The following is a 26,180-nucleotide window of genomic DNA, read 5'->3' as shown; positions in this document are numbered from 1 at the left end:
ACAAATCTGAGGTCTTATTACACACTCCTGAAGTCACTCACTTCCTATAGAAGGCAGAAGAAGTAGATCTAGGTCATTTTACATCTGCAGATTCTGCTTTACCCAAAACAATGTTCCAGGAAGATGTTGGTGAGACTGTGGTTCAACAAATTGAAAAAAAAAAAAAAAACTCTCTCCTTTTGCAGTCAACAAGAAGTTGCTGATAGCAGCCAATTATGGTTTACCACAAAATTCTGCAAATGAGTCTGTAGAAAAAATAAAGAAAAATATTTAACAGATGGCTATGTAGTGTTTACATGGCTTTTTTTACTTTTAATGTTTTTTAAAAAAAATTTAATTCTATCTTTAAAATCATAAATTTGACCTTCATTTAGGCAGATTGAGGGATAATATCCAGGCTTTTATTAATACATTACAAAGGCAGGTCACGCCACACGCCACGCATTCCACTGACAAAATCCATCATCCCTATATATGGCTTAGGAACATTTATTGTATAATGTAGACTACTTTTTTTAATTTTGAGATAAATATATCCTTGTTATAATGTTAAAGTTGTCCAACAGCTTAGCCCAGCAATTGTTTTCATCCTCTGGACCCATGACGTCAAAGTTTGTCTGGTAGAATTGATCATGCCAAGTTTTAACATTAGCCTGACATGGAGCAGGTTTGTGCAAAAGCTAATGTTGTCATAGTAACCAGATATGGCTTCCTTCATGGACTTGGGGAAGGGGGTTAGAGTATCTCACTGGTGCATTAGGGAAATGAAAAGCTTTTGTCATGAACTGTGTTACCTTCAAAGACCTGCCAGACTGAAGTACCTTAGTAGGCAACATGTTAAGGGTACTGAGTAATCATTTGATGTCACCCTGCCTCCACATATACATGGCAGGCCATCTTTTGTCTGTTGTAAACACACCCTTTGTCACACTTACTTTCATTCAGTCATACATTTCAACAACAGCACCAGAAGACCAAAAAAAAAAAAAAAACATTACTACTACCATTTAAGACAACTACTGTTTGTTAGCTAGATCTGTGAAGATGATTTCTTATGATCTGTCCCTATGAGTTGTACTGCTTTTAATCAAAGACCTTATTCTCTATGCAGACTGTTTGAATGACCTTTGCCTGCAGTTTGCTAATCATATCTTCTTGCTTTTTTTTTTTTTTTTTTTTTATACCTTCCACTGTAATAACCCATGCTACACTATCTCAGGCTTCACACAGCAGCTACATAGCCCTGCTTGGTGCAAACTGAGCTGCAGGAACAGAACTCTTCTTAAACACTTCCACCAATAACCTTCAGCTGTACACACACTAATGAGCTCCAACTCTTCATTGAGCAGACGAGTCTGGCTTCCTGAAGTCACTAAGGTGAACGAATCTTCCAGTGTTTCCTACAAAATTAACACATGGAAGCCAAACCACTGAATTTCCCAACAGCCAACTTCAAAATATAGAGTTGTAGGTTTGTGTTATGTTTCATCTGTCTGTGAATTGTGAATCGGATGGATGTGCATCCTATGAGTCAGTGAATCAAGGCAATGATTCATTCCTCTCTGGTTCAGTGAATCAGATGAGTCAATGAGTTTAATGAGTCTGAATCATTTGGTCAGCTGGAGATTTCCAGTGTTTGGGGTGGGTGTGAAAGTAATTCTTCTACACACAGTCATATCAGAACATTATAAATTAACACAAATAGCAACAATCATTGGCTATTTTACTCAAGCTGTTTGTTGGCCACCTGATCTCACTGCACATTTGGGCAAATGTGAATGAATCATTCAACTGAAATGACTTGACTCATTGAAAGTACCTTAATCTTCGAATTTAAACCCTGAGATTTCCCTGAGGTACATAAAATGTGTAGTGAATGCTATACCCTGTGATCAGCTTGCCAATTTTTATGGACCACCTACTGTATGTAATGTCATAGGTTTTTTTTTTCTTTTTCTTTTTCCCACAAAGCTTAAGGCTTTTGATTTATTATTTTTGTCTGAAAGTTAGAACTTGTTGAAAGTTTAGATCCTGCCACAATAAAACCTCTGCTCCTGATACATGACACTGTCTTTTATTTTATTTATTTATTTTTTTGTGTTTGTTATCTCAAGCTAATAGGGATTCTCAAACAATCACTACAAATGCTCTTGTATTTAATTTAATTTAATTTAATAACTAAATTATGGCATGAGTTCCTAATGCTGTATTTGAAGGCCTGCCTGATGTTAGTGCACTTTAATCCAATAAAAATCACAGTAGTGAAGAGTGAAAAGCACATGGTTTCATTACTGTCTTATCAAATACATTCAGAGTCAATAGACAGTTCATTTCCTTGGGTATAGTCCCAAGGTGGTATAGTCAGGGTACTGAGTTACTCTAGTGTTCATCATAAGCCTTGTGCCACTATGCCATAATCATATGAGGAGTGGTAGGCTGTATACCAGGAAATATCAGGAAAATAAAACTGTTTGATGCATGTATATAACCCTGTGAATAGAGTGCACTCTGAATGAAAATAGGCTACTCAATGGCCTTGTCAAATTTACAATATATGACCAAAAGTATGTGGACACCTGACCATCACACTCATATGTGCTTGTTGAACATCCCATTCCAGATTTAGTCTCCTTCCTACTGTTATAATAAGCTCCACTCTTCTGGGAAGGCTTTCCACTAGATGTTGGAGCGTGGCTGTGGGGATTTGTGATCATTCAGCTACAAGAGCATTAGTGAGATCAGACACTGATGTTGGTGAGGAGGTCTGGGGTTCAGTTGGTGTTCCAGTTCATCCCAAAGGTGTTCAGTGGGGTTGAGGTCAGGGCTCTGTGCAGGACACTCGAGTTCTTCCACTCCAACCTTCACACACCATGTCTTCATGGAGCTCGCTTTGTGCACAGGGGCATCGTCATGCTGGAACAGGTTTGGGCCTCTTAGTTCCAGTGAAGGGAAATTGTAAAGCTATAGCATACAAAGACATCCTATACGATTGTGTGCTTCCAGCTTTGTGGCAACAGTTTGGGGAAGGAACACATATGGGCGTTGGTACTCTATTTCGTAAAATACACTATATGGCGAAATGTTTGTGGACATCTGACCACGTTCTTAAGTTCTCTAAATGACTTACATTGCTGCATTTAAGGTACACAATCACAATGTATCAGGTATTTTTTTTATTTTTCTTTGTATTTATTTACCTTATGTCCAAACCTGAGTATTTCAAAGAGTAAACAACAGAACCTGAACTAATGCATGAGGAGACAACTGATAAGGCACAACATGATTTCTGGAAATTGAATGAATTTGAATTATTGCTTACACTGTCATTATAAACCTAGCATAAAAACTTCAGCACATATCTTTTCCAGTGTTTTTTTTTTTTTTTTTTTTTTTTTAAATTTGCACATCATTGCTGGATAAAGGTTAGTGACTACTTACAAAGGATGTCCTTTGTTAGAAAAAGTGCTAAAAGTACCCAAATATATGGTCAGGCATTCTTAAAGCTGATGAGATAGTCAGGGTACGCCCCTGCATCACAGAACACAACGAAGATGAATGGGTTTTGCAAATCGTCCACAGCACAGTCATGTAGCCCAGCACGGGGATCTTTTGGGTTCAGAGGGTCTGGCTCCTTCATTCCTTTTCGACTTTTACATGGTGACCCGGTCACGACTCTAGCCCTGTAGATATACTTCAGTCCATTCTCATCTGGGTTTGAATACTGGTCATAGCAGGAGTACCAAGCTTCTTTGGCGAAGTACGTGCCATCACCATGAGCGACAGCTTAAAAAGAAGAGCGAATAAAGTTCAGTGCTATGGACCAAATACTACACAGGGTGTTTAGAATGTAAGACAACTTATGACATACCATTTCTCCCACAGAAGCTCCTGTTGAAGCCATTCCTATTGATTTTCTGACAAATGTCTTTGGTAGTGCCATGATAGAGAATCTGCTCGTTTTTCTGCTTGGGGTATTTTTTGTCCACCGCTTGCTTCAACACAAAGTATCTTTGCCATTGCGGCTGACTCTGAATTCTGCGGATCTAAGGATTAATGCATTTATTGATAATTATTCACAACATAGCAAGTGTAACTACAAATCTGACCAAAAAGTCTTTATACCTGCACCACTTGGACAGGAGCTATGTCATCATGTTGGCTTGAGCGTAAAAAGTCATTCTCCAACTTCTTGTATTCTTCTGAATTTGGAGACAGAACAACTATTTCCAGATCACTTCCATCCATTTTGGTCCAGGTTGGTGGAGGTTGAATGATAGCTGAAAAACAAAAAAGTGCTCAATAGTCCTGCCATAATGTGTTAATTAATGCCTTAAGCTATTGCTGCAGTATCTTAAAATCACACGTAGTTTTAAAAGTTCAGTAAACTCCAAGTGCTTGCAGAAAAAGTACAAGCTTGCAGAAACTTAAGATTATTACCCGTGTCTGAGTCAGCAAACAGGGATCTCTTGACTTTACAGGTCTTCCCCTTGGTGTTTACCCGTTTCATCTCCTTGAAATCCACTGTAAAGGTTTCCCCATTCTCCTGGTAGCTGAATTTTTCATCTTTCTTGTGAAAAGCTAACTCCAGTTCATAGCTAATGCTGGAGTTCAGTGGCAGCCAAGTCTCTTCTTCTGCTACCTCCCAGCGCAATGTTTTGCTCAGCCTCCTTTCTTCACCTTCTCGGAATTCCCTGTCCCGGGCCGCCTGGAGGAACTTGTTGATGTTTAGAACAGTGTCTAAAACATCATCCTTCTTCCCTGACACAATCAATTTGTCCGCTGCAGCCACAAGAACATGCACTTGGTTGTTTTGGCTGAGCTCCACAATCGCCTTGTTGTCAGCTTCAGGAAAGTTGGCTAGATGGCTGGACTGAACATCCATGCTAGTACATTCTTCTGAAACTAGATCATCCAGTAACTTTATGACCTTTGCAATGTCAGTAGAAGATGTTCCATATACCTCTACATTTGTGACTGGGAAAGTCACTGCAGCTGTTTCAGTAGCGAGACACAATTTTGACTTGGACGAATCTGATGTTTGCTGAGTTGGATTGGGGACAGTTACTGTATAGAATGCACAAAATAGAGCATTGTTGGTAAAAAACCCTTAAATGTCACATTGCATATTGCATCAAGTGTCTCAATAGTCAAAGTATCCAGTCCAAAGTTTACCTGCAGAGGGTTTTCGAGAAATCCTTTTGAACTTCTTCATGGCATCCTCAAAGTCTGATAACATTGTACTTTGGAAAATCACAATATGGACGGTTTTTAAAAATACTGGTGAGTCAATAGAAATATTTGCCAGCGCATCCATCATGGCATTTGCTACTTGAGCTGCTGCCAGGTTTCCTGCTCCTGGAGGAAAGCACACACACCACTTTTATTGAACTTTACTTGAATTTAATATAATGTTTTAAGTTTATATTAAGGCACTCATTCTAAGGTTAGCATTAGTATAGTAACAAATCATTCACAGGGACTTGTACAGTGGATGTTCTGCATCATCTAAGACTAACAATAAATGGATTTTAAAAAAAAGGAGAATGTATAATCATTAATATGGTGAAGTTTTCTGTTAGGAGACATTTGTTTAACATTTATGGAAGGAGTCTCTAGTGTCAGCACAAGTTTTTCTGGTTTCTCAGTAATATGACAAGCTACGCTTTTTTGTTTTATTAACTTCAAGACAGAGAAAAAGAGAGGCTAGTGAAGGAGAAACAACTGTTTATATTTGTTATAACTGATAACAGCAACTAAGCTGTCTTGTGGATGTTTCATAACATTAAATGCAACTATAAATGGTTAAAAAGTATGACGCTTTGTTCATTAATAAAGAAAAAATTGTAATCACTGGCAAACTGCTGTAGTATAAGAGTAATAAAACACATTGGACTGTGCTGTTATTGGAAAATAATCCAGTTCAGGGTCAAAACAGTTCACTCCGTTTTGTATCGGGCCACATCACAAAAACCCGTTGTGGATTATTTTCCTATGAACCATGTCCACAACATGTCATATTTTATTGCTGCTCCTGAATTACATTTAGTAGAAACAGCATTGTTGTGCTTACCAGTTCCAAGAGCAGGGAATGAAACAGACTGAATCTTGTTTTCCTCACACTTCTTCAGAACTTTATACATGCAGTTTGTGATCTCTTTCTCCTTGGTCTGACCAACCATATGGACAATGTGCTTAACTGGAAGTTTTCCAGCTGTTGTGAGAACCACGCCATCACCGGGTTGAACACCTTTTACCCAGGGACAAAAATGATCACAACCTCTCATCAACAATCATGACCAAAGCAGAGTTAATATATAGGCCACAGCTTTATTTGCCTTTAAAGGCTGGTACAGTTAAAGCTATTTAGAGTTTCTGAATGTAGAAGATTGAACTTCATACCTAATTTTGTGCACTCATCCACAACAGTCTTTCCGGCTGCTTTGAGAATAGCTCCTGATACACCTGAAAGCAATAAATTACAGGATTGTGATATGTCTATATATATGTCTCGCCATTTAAGGCCTTGGTCAGAACCCCTGCATGTAAACACATAAATAATATATACTGACATGTACAATAAATGTGTAAATATGTGTGTATATGTGTACCTGAGCTTAGATTAAGGCTGGTATTAGTGCTGCTGACTATTGCGTCTGTCGTCTCTTTCGTGATGTCACCACAAAACACTTTAACTTTGATTGTGCCAATGTTTGCTTCGAAGCTGTTTCCTGTATATAAAGTCGATTTTACTATCTCATAAAATGTGAAATATTTTCTTGCACTTATTTCTTGCACTCTTACCACTAAAGTCATCCTCTTCTTCCGAGGACAAACTATCTTCTGAGCCATAATAATATTCATCATCTTCATCCTCATATATTTCAGCGTAGTCAATGTTCTGCTAATATTGTTAACATTTGTATATTTAAGACTGGTGTGTCACTATACATTCAATATGTAAATACTGACATATGGCCAAAAGTATGTGGACACCTGACCATCACACTCATATGTACTTGGTGAACATCTCATTCCAGATTTATTCCCCCCTTTGCTGTTATAATAAGCTCCACTCTTCTGGGAAGGCTTTCCACTAGATGTTGGAGCGTGGCTGTGGGGATTTGTGATCATTCAGCTACAAGAGCATTAGCGAGATCAGACACTGATGTTGGTGAGGAGGTCTGGGGTTCAGTCGGTGTTCCAGTTCATCCCAAAGGTGTTCAGTGGGGTTGAGGTCAGGGCTCTGTGCAGGACACTCGAGTTCTTCCACTCCAACCTTCACACACCATGTCTTCATGGAGCTCGCTTTGTGCACAGGGGCATTGTCATGCTGGAACAGGTTTGGGCCTCTTAGTTCCAGTGAAGGGAAATTGTAAAGCTACAGCATACAAAGACATTCTATACAACTGTGTGCTTCCAGCTTTGTGGCAACAGTTTGAGGGAAGAACCATATATGGGTGTGATGGTCAGGTGTCCACAAACTTTTGGCCACATAGTGTATGTAAATGTTTTCTACCTGGGAGTTTGCAGTCCATTGATTCAGCCCTTGCTGAAAATCTTTCAGAACTTCATCTCGGTCAATGACAACATAAATGAGTTTAATGGCAGTGGAGGAACGTTGAGACAAGTGGTCATGAAAGCCTTGTAGCATACCAGTAATGGCATCCACATTATTAATACCACCTCCACCTTTAGGAGAATGAAATCAGATGAGAAATTTATCTATGATTATATAAAAATTTTTTTGAACATATTTGAACAATTTCATGCATACCGGTGCCAACAGCAGGGAAGGAAATGGTGCTGATCTGCATCTCCTCACATCTCTCCAATACTTTCTTTACCCGTAACTTTGCCTCTGCAATGGAGTGGGGTCCCTTCATGTGAATGATGAAATCACATTGCAAATTTCCACCACTGGTCACTGCAGCTGTATCACCCTGAAGTGGACCTTAAAAGACAAACAGTAAGCCAAAAGTAAGGCACACCAATGACACACATAAGATCAGACTTTACGTATTTGCATATATACTGTACATGAAGTACTTAATTTTTTTATACTTATGAATTTTCATATATACTGTACAGGAAGTATTTCATTTTTTTATACTTTGTGAACAGTGTAAACAATTTGTGTGGAATAATGTTAAATTTGTGTATACAGTTTGTTGGGATCATCAGGAACTGACCATGTTTGTGACATTCCTGTTGAACAGAGGGTCCAGCAGCTCTGAAAATGGCCCCTGAGACTCCTGCACAAAAGGTGACATTTTAAAACAAAACAAAAGGATAATATTTTATTCAGTTGGAATGTAGTAAAGATAAGAATTTTATAAAAGAGTGAACTTGAACTTTTACTTTGGGGCATATTAAACAAGTTCCTCCAAAAGCCTTTCTCATACACCAGTATTCCTCAAAAGGTTTCTGTCCAAAGGATCCACTTCTGTTGCATTACTAAAATCTTTGTATTGATATAATAGAGTATCTGACTGTTGGTCAAATCTTTTTGGTTGGCAAATTTGAGTGCCAGTCCCATATTGTCAGAATATACACTATGAGTATAGATATAGGAAATCATAAGTATAAATCATAATGACACACCTACTGTCAAGTTCATTCGGTCATTGGTGGTGTTGACAATACAACGGACAGATTCGTTGGTGATGTTCCCCTTCTTTATCTCAATCCACACACCTGCAATTTTGACTATTGGGAGAAAAAAAAATTATTTCCACTGTAAAACAATTAACCACTATAGAAAATAAATCATAATTCCTAAAAATACTTTTGTGATTTATGTTTCCATGACTGTGAAGGACAGTTTCCATTATACCGTACCTTTATTTGCAGGCGTACTGGTAGGTGCAGTCTAAAAGAAAGAAAAGAACAAAATCAATGATTTACTAAGTACAAAAACAAACAATACTACAACCATAAAATGGCACTACTACACATGAATGTAAGCATTAACCTTGCTGTTCCTCTCCTTGAAATAGTTGCAGTATGCGTCTAAAACCTTCTGGTCAATTACCAGCACAGTTATTTTCTGGAGGCTGGATGATGTTGACTGAGTCAAATGGTTTTCCACTCCAGCCAAAATAGCCTTGATGGAGTCATTTGCTCCAATACCACCTCTCCCTGTGAAAATATTTAAATTAATTAAATATATTTTATATTCATCTGCTACATCTGTTGCTTTTGAATGATTGTGGTCTCACCTGTGCCAATTGCAGGGATGGCTACTGTGGCAGCCATTGTAGTTTCACAGAGTTTCAGTACTTTCTCCACAGAGGTAGTAATATCAGCAGCATTATTGGGCCCAACCATCTGAGCAATATGCTTACATGAAAGTTTACCTCCGCTTGTCAATACCACTCCATTCTGTTTCTGATGACCTGCAAAATTATACAATAATACATCAAATACTCAGGGACTGAGCACAACATGGATATAGCACTTTGCTATGGTAAATCAGCAGGAATTTGAACTGGCATATATGCTTATTGATTACCATGATTTTTGCATTCTTTGACAACTGATTTTCCAGCTGCCCTCAAAATTGCACCAGACACACCTAAACAAATTAAAATGACATGCATAAAATACATGACAGACATACCATTAATAGTACACAGTGATCCATTATATAAAGTTAACAGTTTGGCACATTATCCATGTCACACATCTGTACACCAGAGGTCTCAGCTACTGAAATTCTAGTTTTGCCAGTACTAACTATCAGGTGTAGCATATTCACAACACCACGCTTAGGAAAAGAGGGTTGCATGTAGCACCTAAAAAAAGTTCTTCGGTATGTCCCTCTAGGAGAACCAATCAAAGCTTCTATGTAGTGCATAGAAGTGCAGCCACTAAGACTCACTAGTAAGAGAAATTTATTGCCATTTTTTTGCTTAGTAATAGGCTAAACAACTCAGGAAAAAGGGCAAAATGACCCATACTTGGGGAAAAATGAATTCATTTTTGGGTGGTTGAAAAAAATGAATGAATTCATGAAAAGGATGAATCTGACCACAACAGCGTGTGGTATATGTCACATTATCACGCTTCTAGTCTAGTGCTGCAGTCAAGGCAAAGTTGCAACTTGTAATTCTACACCTACAACCAGTAAAAGCCACTGAAAAAGCCCCCTCAACTTGCAATTAGTACTTGTCAGCTTCCCGTAGTATTCTCAGCTACCAGTTCCTTCCCTGTTCATGGAATGATGCCAAATCAACATGGCCGCGCAGTGTAAAGTGAACAGTGTAAAGTACCACTTCTCTACTTTTAACTAATCTCTACTTTTATCTACTTTACTTTTAGCAGTATTGGATTTAGATCAGTTAATATACACACAGTACTTGCGTAAATCAATAACACTGACTGTACTTATCACTGTTCTGAGAAGGGGATCTTCGAGTTATCATTAATGGTAGTCGGAAATTTCAGTCCAAATTTTAGATGAATGTTTGAAATTCACTATAGTAGAACAGAACAAATGGCCGCTCAGACCTGTATCTGTAAAAGTGCACTTAAAGTATCTTTTTATGAGCATCATGTGCTCTGACCATGTTTTTTTTTTTCCACTTCGCATGTTGAATGTGGCATGGTAGGAAATGACATTATTGCAACTTTCTAATTACATGACTCCACAAATGCAGCATAGTTTCAAAAAATGGTGGTGACTGGTCCCAAGCATAATTATGTCTATGGTTACACAGTTCATTTTAAGGTGAGATTCTATGCTATGTGCAGTTTTCTTATGCCCTGTGTTCTAACTACATGAAGACTGGAAATGTTGAAAATTATGACAAGTTTGCAGTTTTAAGCTGTTGCCACTGTCCAATTAGTCCCACTTCCAGTTCCTAATGTTTACTGATGGATATACTAGTTGGTCACTTTCTGCATGCAGCATTAGCACCTGAATAGGGTTACCTTGCAACCATATCTACTCACACTAAAATCGTACAGTGTAACCATGGTTTTATTCGCCAAGCATGATCAAGCTACCAAATTTTATCTACTCTAGTCTGCTGTAGTTGGCCTACTCTACCTGTCTTCTTTTCTGATTTTTTGTACTGTAATTAACAACTGTTGCTGTATTAGATTTGTGTACCAACCATAATACAACAGGAATCTGGAATCTGATTTCAGGTATCTGATTTCAGGTATCTGATTTCAGGAATTTGATTTCTCCTCACACCTCACCCCAGATTTCTCTCAAATGCAGTAACATATGCACAAAAGAAGCTTAACATACCTGTGTCAAGATCCAAGGCTTTGTTGTTGGAATTAACAATGACATCCACTGTTTCATTGGTGATATCACCTTTTTTGAGAGACACTACCACTCCATGAACAATTACTGTTTATAACCATATGTGTGAAGAAGAAAAAAAAAATTAAACACTGTAGAGTCTCTGACAAATAGTTATATTTGATATTATAATAACAAAAGGGTACCTTCTGTGTCTGATGCTTGTTTCAGATTTAGAGATTTTGGTTGGTCTTGAGTGGTAGTGTTTGTTGGAGTGACAGATGCTTTTGTATTAGAAAAACCCTGGTGACAGGAGAGGAGAATTACGATAGTTGGACCTTTTAACTACGATGTCCAAGTAACATGAATGGTGGAAAAAAAAAGTACACATACCAGTTGAGCAATGATGTTGTTGAACTCCTCCAGTATCTTCACATCAGAATCTACCACAAATATGTTCTTTATACTCTTTGGGGAATTTTGTTGATCATTACTGAACTGCAGTACTGCTTCTCTGATTGCCATGCAACTTTCTTTGGTGGAGAACCCGAAAGTTTCACATCCTATTGCCGACATTGCAATAGAAGTATCATTTCTAGATTCTGCTTTCTGGAGGCTATTAAGAATAGCTGATTTCAGATAATGAGATTCCAAAGTGAACTGTTGACCACTCTGGGGCAACACAGTATAAATAAGGCTGTTGGCATTGAGATTTCCTGGGTCACTGAGGACCACTTCCCCAGCAAGTAAAGTTTGCTTTTCTTTCTGGAGTCTGCTGCACACTGCTTGAATATCCGAACCTGCGACTTGAAGAAACCTTTGAGCAACAGGATTGTCAAAAGCTAGTTTGCTACTCATAGGACAAATCAAAGCATCAGCTGGAAAGTGCTGCAGATCACCCTCTGTAACTGTTAAAGTGATGGAACTATTTACTTGGTGGCTGTATCTTCTTGAAGGGCCAGTCTTGTGAGTTGAAATGTAAGCCTTGCAACACCACTCCTTGGCTTTGGCCTGAATGTTGGCTTCATGCTTGAGTATGACCTTAGATTCTCCTGCTTTGGAATAAGTTTTCTTCTCAGTGAAAATGGAGGATATATGCCTTTTCACAACAGTTACTACATCCTGGAGTTTTTCTTTTGATGTTGTAACCTTCAGACATGGAGAATTCATTGTTCTGCAACATCGAATGGTTATGCCAAGTTTTCGGATTTCTGGAATTTCTGACAATTTCAGGCAAGAGTCAACAAACCCCAACTCCTGAAAAGATTTTAGATGGATATATTCAGTTGCTGGTGTCTTGTTCTCCAGATAATCCTTGACCTTTTTTGAAAGATTTGCCACCACTTGAGCAAATCCGCAGATTAAAATCTGTGCCTCTGAAGGTATGATGTTAACATTCTGTGAATCATGACTTAAATCCACTTTAATTTGGTTCAAAAAGTTCACCCAGTTTTCAGAGTTAGTTACTGTGCTTGCATCAGGAGTAAGATGAATGACCTCCTCTTGTAGGATCTTTTTTACTTTGTCTTCGGCTGCTTTGATGTATTCTTTCTCTGCAACAATCCCAAGAACCACTCCATCATTTTGAAATAAAGCTGGTATATGTCTTGTTACAAAATGGTTTTGTTCAAATTTCTTTAGATCCAAAGACTTCAGAAACTGAAGCAAATGGGCCGAGATGTTCAGCTGTTGAAAGATAACATTCTCCTGTGCTTGCTTGATGACCCTTTCAGCAGTACTTACACAGTCCCTCAAACCTTGCAGGCGAAAAGTCAGGTTAGTTTCATTTTTTTTTAATGTTACATTTTGAAGTTTGGCATGTACACGTTTTTCTACCAACTCTAGTGTCTCTTTTGATTCAAACCGAATCACTTTTTCAACAGTGTTCCTTTCCACTTCTAATTCTGCAGTTGCGTCCTTAAGAAGGTTCTGAATCTTGTCCAAGACGGTAGTGACTTCTGTTTTTAGGCCAACTATTGCAATTTTGGTTTCCATATAGGTGACCTCAACATCAGAATTGACAAATTCAAGGCAATCACGCTCTACCCTTTTCCAGGTCTCGACTTCAACTGGCAACTCAGCTGTGCTGTAGCTACTCAGAAGGGTTTGTGCTTCTCTTTGGGCTTTACTTTCCCAAGTTGCTCCTAGTCGAACAGCAGCTAAAGACTCTTTGTCCATAGCCATCTCAAGTGCAATCTCTCCAGGGGATGTGGTCTTGTCAAAAATTACATTAGCATGAACTACCCTTAGTTGACTCTCAAAATCATTTTTGCACTTTTTGTTTTTTTCAATGAAACTTCTGACTGCCTTATCAACAGGAATAATCATATTAGTGGATATATTGGACCACACTGGCATTTCTCCTGTCAAAGCCTTCTGAAGACTCGAGTAAAAAAGTGAAGTGCTAAGGTCTGTGCCACAAAGATGATGTTTCTGCATCACCACTTCTTGTGCCACTATTGTAGGAGAAGAAGAATGCAGAAGAACTTCTGGTCACCATCTTAAATGTCTGTATCAAATTAACTTATTCCAAATGTCGTGATATATAAAAGTGTCAAATAAATAATTTTACAGTAAGTTCACACAGTGGCATAATAAAAATGAGTTTAGTATGCTTCAAAGTACTTTATGATACAAAGATATTTGGAAAACCTACCATGACAGTCTTGAAAGGATATGACCACACTCTTTTGTTTGTTGACCCAGATTAAAGACTTGATGTCACCTCCACCACTCTTTTTGTTGTTTTCAAAGTAGAAGGTAAGAGCTTCTTCTGTAAGTTTGCTCATATCCCCCTGTACCAGAACTGAATCTGTGAACTCTAAGTGAGTGGCTTCAATCTCCATGCCATTCAGGTTTTTGGCTGCACACTTCTCAATGAAAGATTTTGAATCTGGAAAAATAAAAGGTAAAAATTATATTTATTTCTTCAATTGGATTGTAATGTGTAAGGGATTTTGCTGGATTTCTCATAACCTCCTGCGACCACATATCTTCATATGATGACATTCAGCATCCCTGTGACCTATAGATAATTCTTCTCAAGGTAGAACCAACATCTTTAAACAAAAACATATTTTCTTGCCATCTAGTCTTATCAGTAGTGTAGTCCCGGTCTTGGATTTTAAAAAAGACAGTCAACCTCTGTAAACTTGTTTTATAACTGACATGGTTTATTCATTTTCCTTCTACAGGGCCTGGGTGTGGCCTGGATATAGCTCTGACTGGAGCTGACAAAGGGGAATCTTTTTAAGGTGCTCAGTTTTCCTCAACTAGCTACTCTCAGTTTGGAGGAGCAGCACCTCTACTTTGACACTCTCCTAAATTGATGAGCTCCTCATCACAGAGACTAAGCCCAGAAAATTGTCAGGTCTCTCCCCCAGCTAATGGGAGCATCCTATGTTTGAGTGTTTGTTGGTGATCCACTGTAGATGGTGCCAAGAGAACATCATTTGCAAGTGACGGTGATGTTACCTCTACTCCTCTACCCCATTCCCCCAACTGGATTGGATTAGGATGCTCCCATGACCCCTTATAAAGCTGTGCAAGAGTGAAGAGCTAATCCACTCTTCTGCAGCCTGGGCAAAACCTCCCAAATCCTAGGTTCCTCCTGAATCCTATTTTAAACTATTCAGTCTACATTTAAAAACAATAACTGTTGACCAAAGTACCATACAATTAAAGCAAATAAAAAAGGTAAGAATACTACATTTAAACAGATTCAAAAGCTGAAAGACTTAACATGGAGTGGCAACTTATTCCCAAGCCTAGCTCCTGCAACTGAAAAGGCTCTATCACCCTTGACTTTTAATCGTGATCTAGGGACCAAGATCTCCTACAAGTGTCTCCAACCTTTTTATACATGATGACAGAATGAGGCTCAGTGTTGTTATTCTCCCCAGTGAGCCTCTTCAGATATTAACTGATGGAGTGATGATAATTGTGAAATGAGTGCTGTGCAGAAAAAATGCAATGCTTAAGAAAACTTTTTATGTTTTAAAAAATATTGTGCCCAGTCAGAAATCCCCTGATCATTAGTTAATTGGAAACAGAGCAGAATTTGGTAAAACTTATAGAAAACTGTTTATTTTGGCTCCTGAACTCACCTATGTCTTCCTTGAACGTGACCACAATTCTCTCATCATCTACTATCTCCCAGGTGTGTGCTGCCTTTTGACTGCAGCTCCCAATGAACATGGTAATTAATTTGCATTTGCAGCTGTCTTTAAACCCAGTTAGGATGAAGCGCAGAGGGTCCCACTGCTCTGAAACACATGCTTCATTACACAACTCCACCTTCAGCCCGAATTCATGTTTCTTCTGGCCCAGAATAGTCAATAAATCTAAAGAAAAGCATCAACATTTTTAGGGTCTGTGGTGTATTGCTGTTATTATAATTCATTTTTACTGTATTTCATTGTATGTGATTCACAGTTTCTGTGTGATCTTAAGCAACAGTAAGTTTTGGATTGCTCTGTTCAAGATATAAAGAGATAAAAAAGGGTTAAAATTTACCTGACTGATTGGCTACTTTTAGGATCCACTTGTTTTTTCCATATTTTTTGATTTCAGCCTTCTCTGTAAACTGTTCAAAGTACAATGTAAGAATATCTTTATCAACTGACTCCATGGTGCTGATAAGCAGGTCTTTGGTTTTTGAGTGCTCTTCATTTCCTGAAACACAGAAATCATTTCATGATGGACTTATTTATCAGCCTACTTTTATAGCCTTTATGTAGCACATCATTAAACTTTACATATTATGAAGTGAATTGCAGTACCTTTTTGAGCTTTAGAGCCAGACGTCTTATATTATATGTAAAATACAAAAAAATACACAAAACAAATAGATTAGGCCTCTTAACCACATGATGAGCCTAATGAGTAAATAAGTATAACCATGTAATGATTAAATAAACAGAACCACTTCCTCATTCTTCACGTTTACAAGAAGAGTCTCAATATTACTTTAAAGCCCTCAGAGTAATGCACACACAGGCCTAACTGGAACAACAAGAACAGAAATGCTTCTGAAGATCATGAGCAGCCCTGACGCAAAACACCAGCTATTGGTTGCACTGGTTGCAGAGTTAAAACAAAAACAAAAACAAAAAACTCACCTGTCCACCTGCAGTGGCTTGCGAAGATCTGACTTGTTCAAGAGTTTCTATCTTTGGTCTTGGTAAAAGAGGCGGTTTCACCTTTTGTTTCTTGACATTCAAGGGTTTCACTGTCAGTTCAACAACTCCCTGGGCTTTGAAATCAATTTTGTGTGTTCCTTGTTTAAGGACATTGTTTAAATCTGGAGTTTCAAAAAAAGAAAGGCATTTAATTTCCCCCCAAATTAAAGCAAAGTAATTAATGTAAGCGCAAAAAGACATAAAAGAGAATACAGACATACGGGAGACATAATTATATCATAATTATTTACTGCTTTAGCATTTCTAAACTATTAATTTCCACATTTATAACCAGTAAATAACTGTAACAAATTAAGTGATGATTTGTTTAAATGTAATTTAAATAACCAGATTGTATAAATCTATGTATAGTCAGGATTATAGGTTCTGATTATACCATGGTTATAGTTTAAGTGCAGACAAAGCAGAATTTTTAGGTCAATTCATAAATTTGCTGGTCGTACATACATAAATAACTTATGGAAGTTTTTATTAAATGATCATGCCTATTCCTATGCCTATTAAAAATAAACCCACATACTGGAAATTGGCATAAATTTAATCATGTTAGGCTGCTAAATATTTATGGACTGAGCTCAGTCACTGGGTGTAACTCTCAGAAATCCCCCATTCAGTTTCACTTAAGTCCTGAAATGAACAAGAACATATTTACTTCATATTGTGAATGGATTTTTAGTCATGAATGGAATACGTACTGATTAATACTTGCTAGTCAGTCAACATTTAAACAAACATTAACATTATTTAAAACAGTTGGTGTTGTACTTGTGGTTTATTGGTGCTAAAGTGCAATACCTGGCTAGTTTACCGTAAACCACTGCAGGAAGTGTTGAGCAGTAAAAGGTGTAGTGTTTCTGGATATGCAAATAATCAAATGCAACATAGTTTATGTGTTTATCTACTTGGAGTTCTTAATTATAGTCCATCTACCCATTTTCTGTACTGCTTATCCTACACAGGGTCACTGGGTAGCCTAGAGCCTGTCCTAGGGGAGACTTGGGGCACACCCTGGATGGGGTGTAGAGCACAATCGCACACACTATGGACAATTTAGAAATGCCAATCAGCCTACAAGGCCTGTCTTTGGACTGAGGAGGGAAACCAGGGTATCCAGAGAGTGTCCCCAGGGCATGGGAAGAGCATGCAGGTGCCACGCACAGAGGTGGGACTTGAACCCTGAGCCCTCCACATGCGGGGCAAGCGTGCTAACCACTAAGCCACCATGGCCCCCCCCTTAATGATAGTCCTAATATTAAAATGAATTGTAATTGGGTACCTGTTTCTTGGAGGTAGGTGAGCAGGGCTTTCCGCTTGTCCTCGGGATGTGCTCGGATGTGCATGACCTCTCCGCCAGATTTCCTCTTGTTTTTAAAATAAAGCTCTAGTTTGGTTCTCACCAGGTCTAAATCCCCTGGTAGACCCTCAAGAACCAGCGTTTTGTCGTCCATTGCTGTGAAAGTAGCGCAAGAGCTGAGCTGATAGACGCGTCATTGAAGTAAATCAGCAAAGTGAGAAAGTTAAAGGGGAAAGCCCGAGTTTTTTATACACACCAACTGCTAGCGTTGCTTTCAGTTTCGCTTCAGGGCGCTGAGCTTGACTTCCGCGAATCCTTTCACCTTCTCATACTGACAATACAGTGAAGTGAACATTATTTCGAAATATTTCCTCTGTTAAGGTTGTGTGTGTGTGTTTTTTTTTTTAAAGAGTTAGTTCCCATCATGTCGTCTATGGAGGAGCAGATAAACGGAGAGGTAAGCTCAAGTGCTTGCTTGTAGAGTGAAAACAGCTTCAGGTTGCTTAGAGCTCGAAAACAACGACCAAGCGACAACAAACCTTAATATTTGTATTTATATTTAGTTTATGTGGTCATTCTTTTGATAGTAGACAGTAGATATAATCCATAAAGTGTATATTTTTTGGTTTCTAGGTCGTTTAACATAGTCGTTTGTTAGCCTTTAATAGCTTTGTAATGGTGGAACGCCTGAGGTGATTTTTACTTGGCTTATACACTGTTTTGATAGTAGATAGTATACTGTAGGTATTTCACTATATAGTCAGTAATGTCACTAATGCAAACTTGTTGATAAGTAGCCTAGTTTTTAAGAAAATATCACAACAATAAGGCAGTTAGAAATTCTCAAACATTTATTGATTAACCCAGTAATTAGGAAGCTGAAAAATAGCCTAGCATCTGGCAAAGATGCTCTGCTGCCATTTTGTTTTGTTAGCTGGTCAGACCAAACTACACTTTCTTCTTCTTCTCCTTCTCCTTCTTCTTCTCATTATTATTATTATTATTATTATTAGCAGGTATATTTTCTTTATAATGAGTTTCTTTTGAGCCAAAAACATGAAAACAATTGCTCTTCTTCCATTTTGTCACTCAGTCAGTCACATTTATTTATAAAGTACATTTAAAACCAGAAACCTGCTGACCAAAGTGCCTTACAATTAAAGCAAATAAAAATAAAGTAAGAACACTACATTTAAACAGATTCAAAAGCTGAAACAAAGAGGTGTGTTTTGAGACGTGATTTAAAAACCTCAAGAGCTGGTGAAGACTTAACATGGAGTGGCAACTTATTCCCAAGCCTAGCTCCTGCAACTGAAAAGGCTCTATCACCCTTCACTTTTAATGGTGATCTAGGGACCAAGATCTCCTACAAGTGTCTCCAACCTTTTTATACATGATGACAGAATGAGGCTCATTGTTGTTATTCTCCCCAGTGAGCCTCTCCAGATATTAACTGATGGAGTGATGATAATTGTGAAATGAGTGCTTTGCAGAAAAAATGCAATGCTTAAGAAAACTTGGTGAGAAAAATTGTGCCCAGTCAGAAATCCCCTGATCATTAGTTAATTGGAAACAGAGCCTAATTTTATAAAACTTATAGAAAACTGTTTATTTTGGCTCCTGAACTCACCTATGTCTTCCTTTGGGAACTGGCTAGTGGTTATGATGAGGTAAGTGTGTGAGAGATTTGGTGTTGTTTGGTTGTTTTGGTGGCCCATGTAAAGCCATGAGTTGTTTGGTAGCCTATAATACATTTGTAAAGGGGAAACACTTAATGTGGAACTCGATGCTTTATACTTAGTTTATTGGCTTATTTTTTTTAAGTCATGTCACTATATGCCAGTAGTTAGGACACTGTTTTAACACATTAAGGGTTAATTACTTTTCCCCTGTTGAAAAATTCAGCTTGGTCTGACCAGATACCGAAACACAGACCAAGCTGGACAAACTGATAAAGTGCTGGTAGAATGGAACGTTTCCGAACTAGCGCTACTAATGCAACCTTATTGACAAGTAGCCTAGTTTTTAAGAAAATAACACAACAGTAATGCAGTTACAAAATCCCAAACATTTATTGATAAATCCAGTAACTAGGAAGCTGGAAAATAGCCTAGCAGCTGGCAAAGATGCTCTGCCATTTTGTTTTGGCAGCTGGTAGCTGGGTTTCTTTTCTTTCTTTAAAATGAGTTTTTCTAGAGGCAAAAACATGAGAATTATTTCTTTTTTTTTCATTCTGCCCTTTGGGAAGTGGATAGTGGTTATTACAAGGTATGTGTATGAGAGATTTGGTGTCGTTTGGTTGTTGGAGATTTGGTGTCATGGCTTAACGTAAGCCATGTTTGCTTCAAAGCTTTAAAATTCTTTTTCTTTATTTATTATTTCTTTATCTATTAACCATTTCTTAACATGTTTGCCTTTCTACTGGTTTTCCAAGCAGCTTGTTCAACAGCCATCCAAAGACCAGCAGTTGAGTGATGCCAAGCAGGAGCTGGAGAAATGGAAAGTGCGTTTTCATCTACACTGCTTTTTCATTTAGCTTTTCCACCAAATTGGACCATTCGTTATGTTTGCATACTCAGAATTTAGTCATGTGTCCACTAGATTTGTGTGAATTCCGCTAGAGCAGTTTGTCAGTTATTTATAGTTTAATCAAGAAAGTTCCATGATATAAAAATAATTTAAATTAAAATTAATAAATTATGTAAATGACATTTTTAGTACAGAATCTATTTTAAATTATTAATTATCAACATTTTCAGAAATTCCTCTGTAATAAGCATCTAAATAGGGATAGGAAGGCACATGTAAAATTTCATGAATACTGAATACTGATTTTTGCTTCTGAACAGAGAAAACTGAAAGAAAAACAAGTTTAAAAATATAAATGATTTCATTTATTTCCACACTATTAGGTGTGGTGTATAAGATTTTTAAAAGGAAATTGACATGTATATCATAATGGCATATAAACTGAAATATATAATTAGGAAACAAGGTTTTTTTAGGGTTATAGGACATGGCAGAGCTAAAGCAGTGGTTGCGGGTGGAAAAAACTAGTGACATTAAATGTGAAATGCATTTTTTTTTTTACTACAGTTTAACAGTAGACATGTTACAGTTGCAAACTATTACCTGAAAATTGATGTGATTAATGTGACCAAAGTAATTTCTACCCGTAGTGTCTTAAAACAAGCTTGCTTGTGCTGCAGTTAACACACCAGATAACTAATAGCAATGTGACATTAAAAGTTATAATGACAAGAGATAAATATGTCAAGGTAAAAACTATTTTTAAAATTAATTTGTGACAGTTTTTATTTAATTATTTTATAGAAGCTTGGTTATTACAAGGCTTGGGATTTATTATTATTATTATTATTATTATTATTATTCACTCTCTACTAGAAATTAGTAGAGATTGCAGACACAGAAAAATCCAGGTTGCTTCTGGAGAAAATGGATACGGATGAGGCAAAGAAAAAAGCCCAGCAGGAGACCACAAATGTGCTCAATGCTGAAGAAGAACTTACAGCCAGGTTCAACAAAACAGTGAAAGATATACAGGTATGCTGGATACCTTAACACTGAACGTTCTTTTATGTCTGTCTATGATTTGTTTACGTGGCGTTTTACTTCATGGTTATAATTTTGGGTTCATGCATGTTGATACGAAGCACCTTTTAATGTAGGCATTTTCTGATATTTTTGTTATTATTCTGATATTTGCTGCTTGTTGTTTTATTTCTTTGTCATTACTGGCATTTTAATGGTTAATTTTTACAAAAGGTTGGACACAAACATTTATTATTATTATTATGTAAAAGCTTAGTAATATACACAAAAATATGTAAAAAAAAAAAATATTAACACTGTCCATGGAAACAGTGTAAATACAGTCACAGCCATGATGAAATTTGATCTTTATTAATTTCAATCATATACTAAAGTCATATTTCATTTACAAATATACATCTATTGCTGTTGCCTCACCTACTTGGTAATTTAAGACAATTCATTCTCTTTTAGGTGGAAATAAATAATATTACAAAAGCTAACCAGGACCTGCAGAAAAAACTACAGCGTTATAAGGAGCAGCTCAAATCTAAGAAGTCAGAAATGGACAATTTGCAACAGAGATTTAAGGTACTGACTGGTTGTGGATCTGTGCTGGGGATTTTAGTTGGTGCATTGTAATAACCTAGAACAACACAAGAGGGCAGTACAGAACTGTAATTATATAACTTATTAATTATAATAGGTTCCGACTTCCTAAACAAACATATTACAAACAATAACCAAAACTGAGTATTATGATCAGTTTGAGGTCAGAATGGTGTAAATGTGTTTTCTCAGATCAAAGCTCAGATCCCGGAGAAAAGAATGAAATATACTCACGAACAAAATGAGGAAGATGAGAGTGATGAGCAAGAGCATGCTGATCAGGATATCAGGGCAGTGTTCACCATCATCCAAAGACCCTCCTTTGTGTTGAAAGGTGGGGAAGCTCTCATCACGTTTGAGGAAGAGAAAGGTAAAGTCTGAAACAGCATCATCTTTATAGAAACATAGAACATAGTAGAACAGATTTTTAGACGCTTTACTGCAATAGACAATATGAATTCTGTAATTGCTAGTTGTTGCTGTGGAACCTTACCACAGACTGAATGCGGTGTGAAATTTTAATACCCAGTTCACACACACACATATCTGATAAAAGACTTCTGCGTGAAACATTCCACACATTATGTTTTTACAACATCTACATATCAAAACAGCTATAATCACAGATATTTACAGACAGCTCCTCTGTTATAGGAACCAGAAAATCACCTGGTAGACCCTGGCAGTGGTTAGAATGCCTCAGATGAATGTATATGAACTCGTATAACCTGACATTTTCACTCATCCTGTCTTTAAGTGGCGGATCAGATCCTCAGGCTGCCGAAGTGCACTGTGGCATGCGACAAAACCAGGAGTGAAGTAAAGCCAAGCACCTTAACTCTTGAGCCCTCTGCGAAATTTGAGGTATAGTGAGGTCGCATCTTTCATTTCAAAATACTCACTGTGAAAAAGAAACCAGGGTTGTGTCTGATCGCTACATCTTCCCTACAGGTGCATATCAGGGTGTCCAAGAGGACCATTGAGTTCTCAGACGCTGTTGCTTGTCTGCCTGAGGAACGAATGAGAGACCGCTTGGAGCTGGGCTTCTCGAAACCAAGCCGTGGTGGAGGCGAGGTGGAGAGAATGGAATATGACATGAAGACTGGAGCAGGCCGCGTTACCTTCCTCAATACTGGAGGTCTGTATGTGTTACAACATTACTCTTCTACAAGTGTATACTGAGTGATTTATGATCCCACTATCCAGTGACACCCAGAAGAGGATGGGTTCCTTTTTGAGTTTGGTTCCTCCCAAGGTTTCTTCCTCATCTTACAATGACTGATTCATCCATGAATTAGTTGACCTTTATTATTCTGTGAATTGTATAATCCAAGAAAAATATATTTTTCCTTTTCTTCCTGATACCCTTTAAGCCTTATGAGGAATATGATTTTTTTTTATTTCAGATTATTAAAGCTGCTTACATACAAAACTACACAGAGTTTATATTTTATTATTGGCAGAAGGAATATTGGACCTACCACTACAACAGCCATAGCTGTTCTTTATAATATTCGTTGTGATTTTTCAGCACTAGATGGCAGTGGTCAGCTATAAGTGACTGTATAAAAGGCCCGACTGTTGATCTAGATATATTAACATCTAACATCCACATCTACATTAGACATGGGGTGTAACTAAATACAAACATTATTCAGATTGAACAGATGTGTTCTAAACAGACACAGATACAAATTGGAGGTGTACTATTTATTTATTTATTTATTTATTTTTAGAAAACTTACCATAAATCATGTCTGGTCGAGATTAGAAGTGTGCATCAGGACTGGAATTCTGTGGGACACAATAAAATAGTTGCACGAGTTCCATCATTTCATGTGGACACAAGTGAGCGGTCAGATATGAAGCTTGCAGGACAAAGAAAGACCACATTCATTAACATGAACATGTGGCACAGATACATTTATAGCATCCTTAGCAACTGCCTGGTCAGGGTAGCGGTGGTTTAAATTAGGCTACTAGTTTCTTTATATTTTAGGAAATAGAACCCAAGTAAATTCTTTAGAAACTATCGCACGCAGGTAGAAAACGAAAATAATAACTGTGTTAGCAGGATTAAAAAACAGTCCTGTGCACATCTCTGAAGAACTGTCCAAGCCAGAATTCACACACCATGCTGTCAGTGCTGACATTTCTACCTCTGGGGCTTTGTTCAGTGTTTTCCAGTGTTTCTACAGGCATAGTAGTAGCATTCATTTTAATTAAAAAACCTTACAGTTTAGACCACACCGTCTTTGGATATAAATTCGAATACTATACATATATTTGGAGCACTGCTACAACCAATACAGATACAGATATTGGCATTAAATTACACCCTTACATTAGACATACATATACAATATGCATTCACATCTCATACTTGGTTGGGGGAATATCTTACAAGCAAAAAAAAGGAAATTATAGTTCATTGCTAATCAGCATTTTGCTCAATTCTTTCTTCTCTCATAATGATACAGACCTACAGTGTCTTGAATGTGTGCATCTTTTTTTGTTCCATTTACAGTTGCAGAGAATTTGACCCATAGGGGAAATTTCTACATAGATACCATTAACGAGATGGAAGTCAGCGTGGCTCCACTTTATGACTACCAGCTGAAGAAGTTTCAGGTGATTTGCTGATGTTGATTAAAATGTGTTTTAGGGTTACATCTGCCACGATCCACTGACCTTACTTCGGTTTATATCAGGCACAATGATACTGAGGTGTCTATTTGAGTGCATGACATATTTTGGCACTTTCTACCTTACCAGCACAAATGTGTCTGATTAAGAAGCCTTTCATGAGGTTGAAATTGGTTTCTTCTGGCGTCTCCAGAAGCAGGATTATGTAACGCTGCTTTAACAGTTTTACAGCCATGCCAAGCTGTTTTCAATAACCAATCTCTGTGCTCTGTCTGTTATTTACTGGGTGATATGTGGTCCATTCTAGACATTCTCAGGGGTGCCAAAGCGTACCATACTGCTTAGAGGCATTCAGGATGTAAGCGATGAAGAAGATATGCAGGACCATCTGGAGATCCATTTCCAGAAGCCCAGCAACTATGGCGGAGAGGTAGAGAGCATTAAATATATCTCGAGTGGAAAGAAACTGAGAGCTTTCTTCAGTGAGGACTGCGCCGAAGTGGAAGCCCAATAAGCAAATTGTCTGCAGATACTGCACTCATCTCTTAAGTACTGAGTGTCAAGCAGACTCTTTCCTATAGCAATGTTATGCCAGATTGATCTTTTCCTATACACAGCTCAGGTAAATGTGGTATCATCAGGTATATCTTTATTAAGGACTGGCTTATGATTTGGCTTTCTTTAAAAAAAAAAAAAGGCTCTTAAAAATGGTAACCACAGTTAGCTTAAACAAATAATGTAACTCCACTCAATATTATACTCAGAGATGGCTTAGGCTATGTGAAACAGATGACTAATTATTGAACGTTGGCTAAATTGGGTTTGGTGCACAAAGATTGTCACAGAAAGAGTATTGATTAACAAATTTTTATTTCAATATTTCTGATTCGTACCATTAATTATTGGTATTTTTTCTCTGCTTGATATTAACAAAGCTTTATTCTTTTAAGTCATGAAATAAATCTTATTCTGTTGAAGACGAGGCTTCAGTGTCTCTGTTAAAGCAGGTTTTGTATATTAAGGGTGTGTCTTTCTTCATGACTGAAGCAATCTCAGAAAGGTCAAGGTTAACTGTGATCTTGGCTGTGATTTTAAATTCTTGGCTATGGTTTGTTAGCACTAGATGGCAGTGCTCAGCTTTAAGAAGACTTGAATTAAAAGGCTTAAGATGATGATTAGCTGTATAACACTCCCAATGCCCAGAAGAATCAGCATGTACGTATGCATTCAGCATCAACAAAAGCATCAGTCACACAGATATATTTAATGTTGAATAATACATATGTATGTAAAGCCTTTAAAAATGTGAATAGAAACATGACCAGTCCCACTTTCCTTAATTTCCATAATTCCTTTTCTAATCACTAAAAAATAAAGAAATTGAAAAGACAAGTCAAATTCATAACATTAAATATTCAACCCACTCACAGTCGTTTAAATAAGATTAACTGCCTGAGATTGTAAATAATTAACGTCTTTGTGGTGTCAAATTCATCCCCAGAAAAACAGAATCAGCCTATTGGTGCCTCTGCATTTAGGATCCTACAATTCTCTGACCATTTCTGAAAAACAGATTAGACAAGATTAGACCTCTTCCACTGTTACGGTTCGTACTGGAAATGAG

At 37.5% G+C, this 26,180-nt stretch overlaps 2 protein-coding genes and 1 long non-coding RNA gene across 6 annotated transcripts in view; 1 reads left to right on the top strand and 2 right to left on the bottom strand.

The window, feature by feature from the left end:
- Positions 1–1,566: 1,566 nt before the first annotated feature.
- Positions 1,567–17,989, bottom strand: parp14rs3 (poly(ADP-ribose) polymerase family member 14-related sequence 3). 3 transcript variants are annotated; one of them, XM_026928061.3, is made up of 26 exons: positions 17,732–17,989; positions 16,375–16,556; positions 16,036–16,060; positions 15,770–15,928; positions 15,361–15,597; positions 13,911–14,147; positions 11,648–13,710; positions 11,461–11,557; positions 11,258–11,362; positions 9,512–9,574; positions 9,219–9,395; positions 8,972–9,138; positions 8,839–8,869; positions 8,602–8,706; positions 8,190–8,252; positions 7,775–7,951; positions 7,517–7,689; positions 6,802–6,901; positions 6,609–6,728; positions 6,400–6,462; positions 6,071–6,247; positions 5,173–5,355; positions 4,438–5,064; positions 4,123–4,277; positions 3,869–4,043; positions 1,567–3,783 (listed from the first exon to the last, which is right to left on the bottom strand). In XM_026928061.3, exons 1-26 carry the CDS (start codon positions 17,901–17,903, stop codon positions 3,488–3,490), a joined length of 6,129 nt encoding a protein of 2,042 aa, XP_026783862.3. In that variant the 5' UTR covers positions 17,904–17,989; the 3' UTR covers positions 1,567–3,487. The 3 variants fall into 3 exon arrangements, with proteins under 3 accessions (XP_026783862.3, XP_053090325.1, XP_053090326.1); XM_053234350.1 differs by having other exon boundaries at positions 6,802–6,898; XM_053234351.1 differs by lacking the exon at positions 9,512–9,574.
- On the top strand, positions 17,983–25,533 carry nmi (N-myc (and STAT) interactor). Of its 2 annotated transcripts, none has more exons than XM_026928066.3 (9): positions 17,983–18,206; positions 20,187–20,252; positions 21,155–21,313; positions 21,776–21,892; positions 22,103–22,280; positions 22,668–22,774; positions 22,862–23,048; positions 24,438–24,541; positions 24,864–25,533. In XM_026928066.3, exons 1-9 carry the CDS (start codon positions 18,174–18,176, stop codon positions 25,068–25,070), a joined length of 1,158 nt encoding a protein of 385 aa, XP_026783867.1. In that variant the 5' UTR covers positions 17,983–18,173; the 3' UTR covers positions 25,071–25,533. The 2 variants fall into 2 exon arrangements, with proteins under 2 accessions (XP_026783867.1, XP_026783866.1); XM_026928065.3 differs by having other exon boundaries at positions 20,184–20,252.
- LOC113535012 (uncharacterized) overlaps positions 21,658–26,180 on the bottom strand; it is a 31,414-nt gene continuing 26,891 nt past the window's right edge. The window contains exons 3-5 of the long non-coding RNA XR_003403553.3: positions 23,656–23,704; positions 22,145–22,302; positions 21,658–21,947 (exon numbers count right to left, since the gene is read on the bottom strand). This is a non-coding gene — a long non-coding RNA (uncharacterized LOC113535012). The remainder of the gene's footprint in view (positions 21,948–22,144; positions 22,303–23,655; positions 23,705–26,180) is intronic.

Source organism: Pangasianodon hypophthalmus, chromosome 5 (genome assembly GCF_027358585.1).
Source record: "Pangasianodon hypophthalmus isolate fPanHyp1 chromosome 5, fPanHyp1.pri, whole genome shotgun sequence".
Classification (NCBI taxonomy): domain Eukaryota; kingdom Metazoa; phylum Chordata; class Actinopteri; order Siluriformes; family Pangasiidae; genus Pangasianodon; species Pangasianodon hypophthalmus.
This window is presented reverse-complemented; position numbering and strand designations above follow the sequence as displayed.

Excerpts from the sequence above, each read along its gene's own strand:
- nmi (XM_026928065.3), top strand. The coding sequence starts at position 18,174 with ATGTCGTCTATGGAGGAGCAGATAAACGGAGAG. Across the intron at positions 21,314-21,775 it reads AAACAGTGAAAGATATACAG|GTGGAAATAAATAATATTAC; the intron begins GTATGCTGGATA and ends ATTCTCTTTTAG. Across the intron at positions 21,893-22,102 it reads ATTTGCAACAGAGATTTAAG|ATCAAAGCTCAGATCCCGGA; the intron begins GTACTGACTGGT and ends GTGTTTTCTCAG.
- parp14rs3 (XM_026928061.3), bottom strand. The coding sequence starts at position 17,903 with ATGGACGACAAAACGCTGGTTCTTGAGGGTCTACCAGGGGATTTAGAC. Across the intron at positions 13,711-13,910 it reads ATCCTTTCAAGACTGTCATG|TGGCACAAGAAGTGGTGATG; the intron begins GTAGGTTTTCCA and ends CTCCTACAATAG. Across the intron at positions 3,784-3,868 it reads GAGCTTCTGTGGGAGAAATG|CTGTCGCTCATGGTGATGGC; the intron begins GTATGTCATAAG and ends CTTCTTTTTAAG.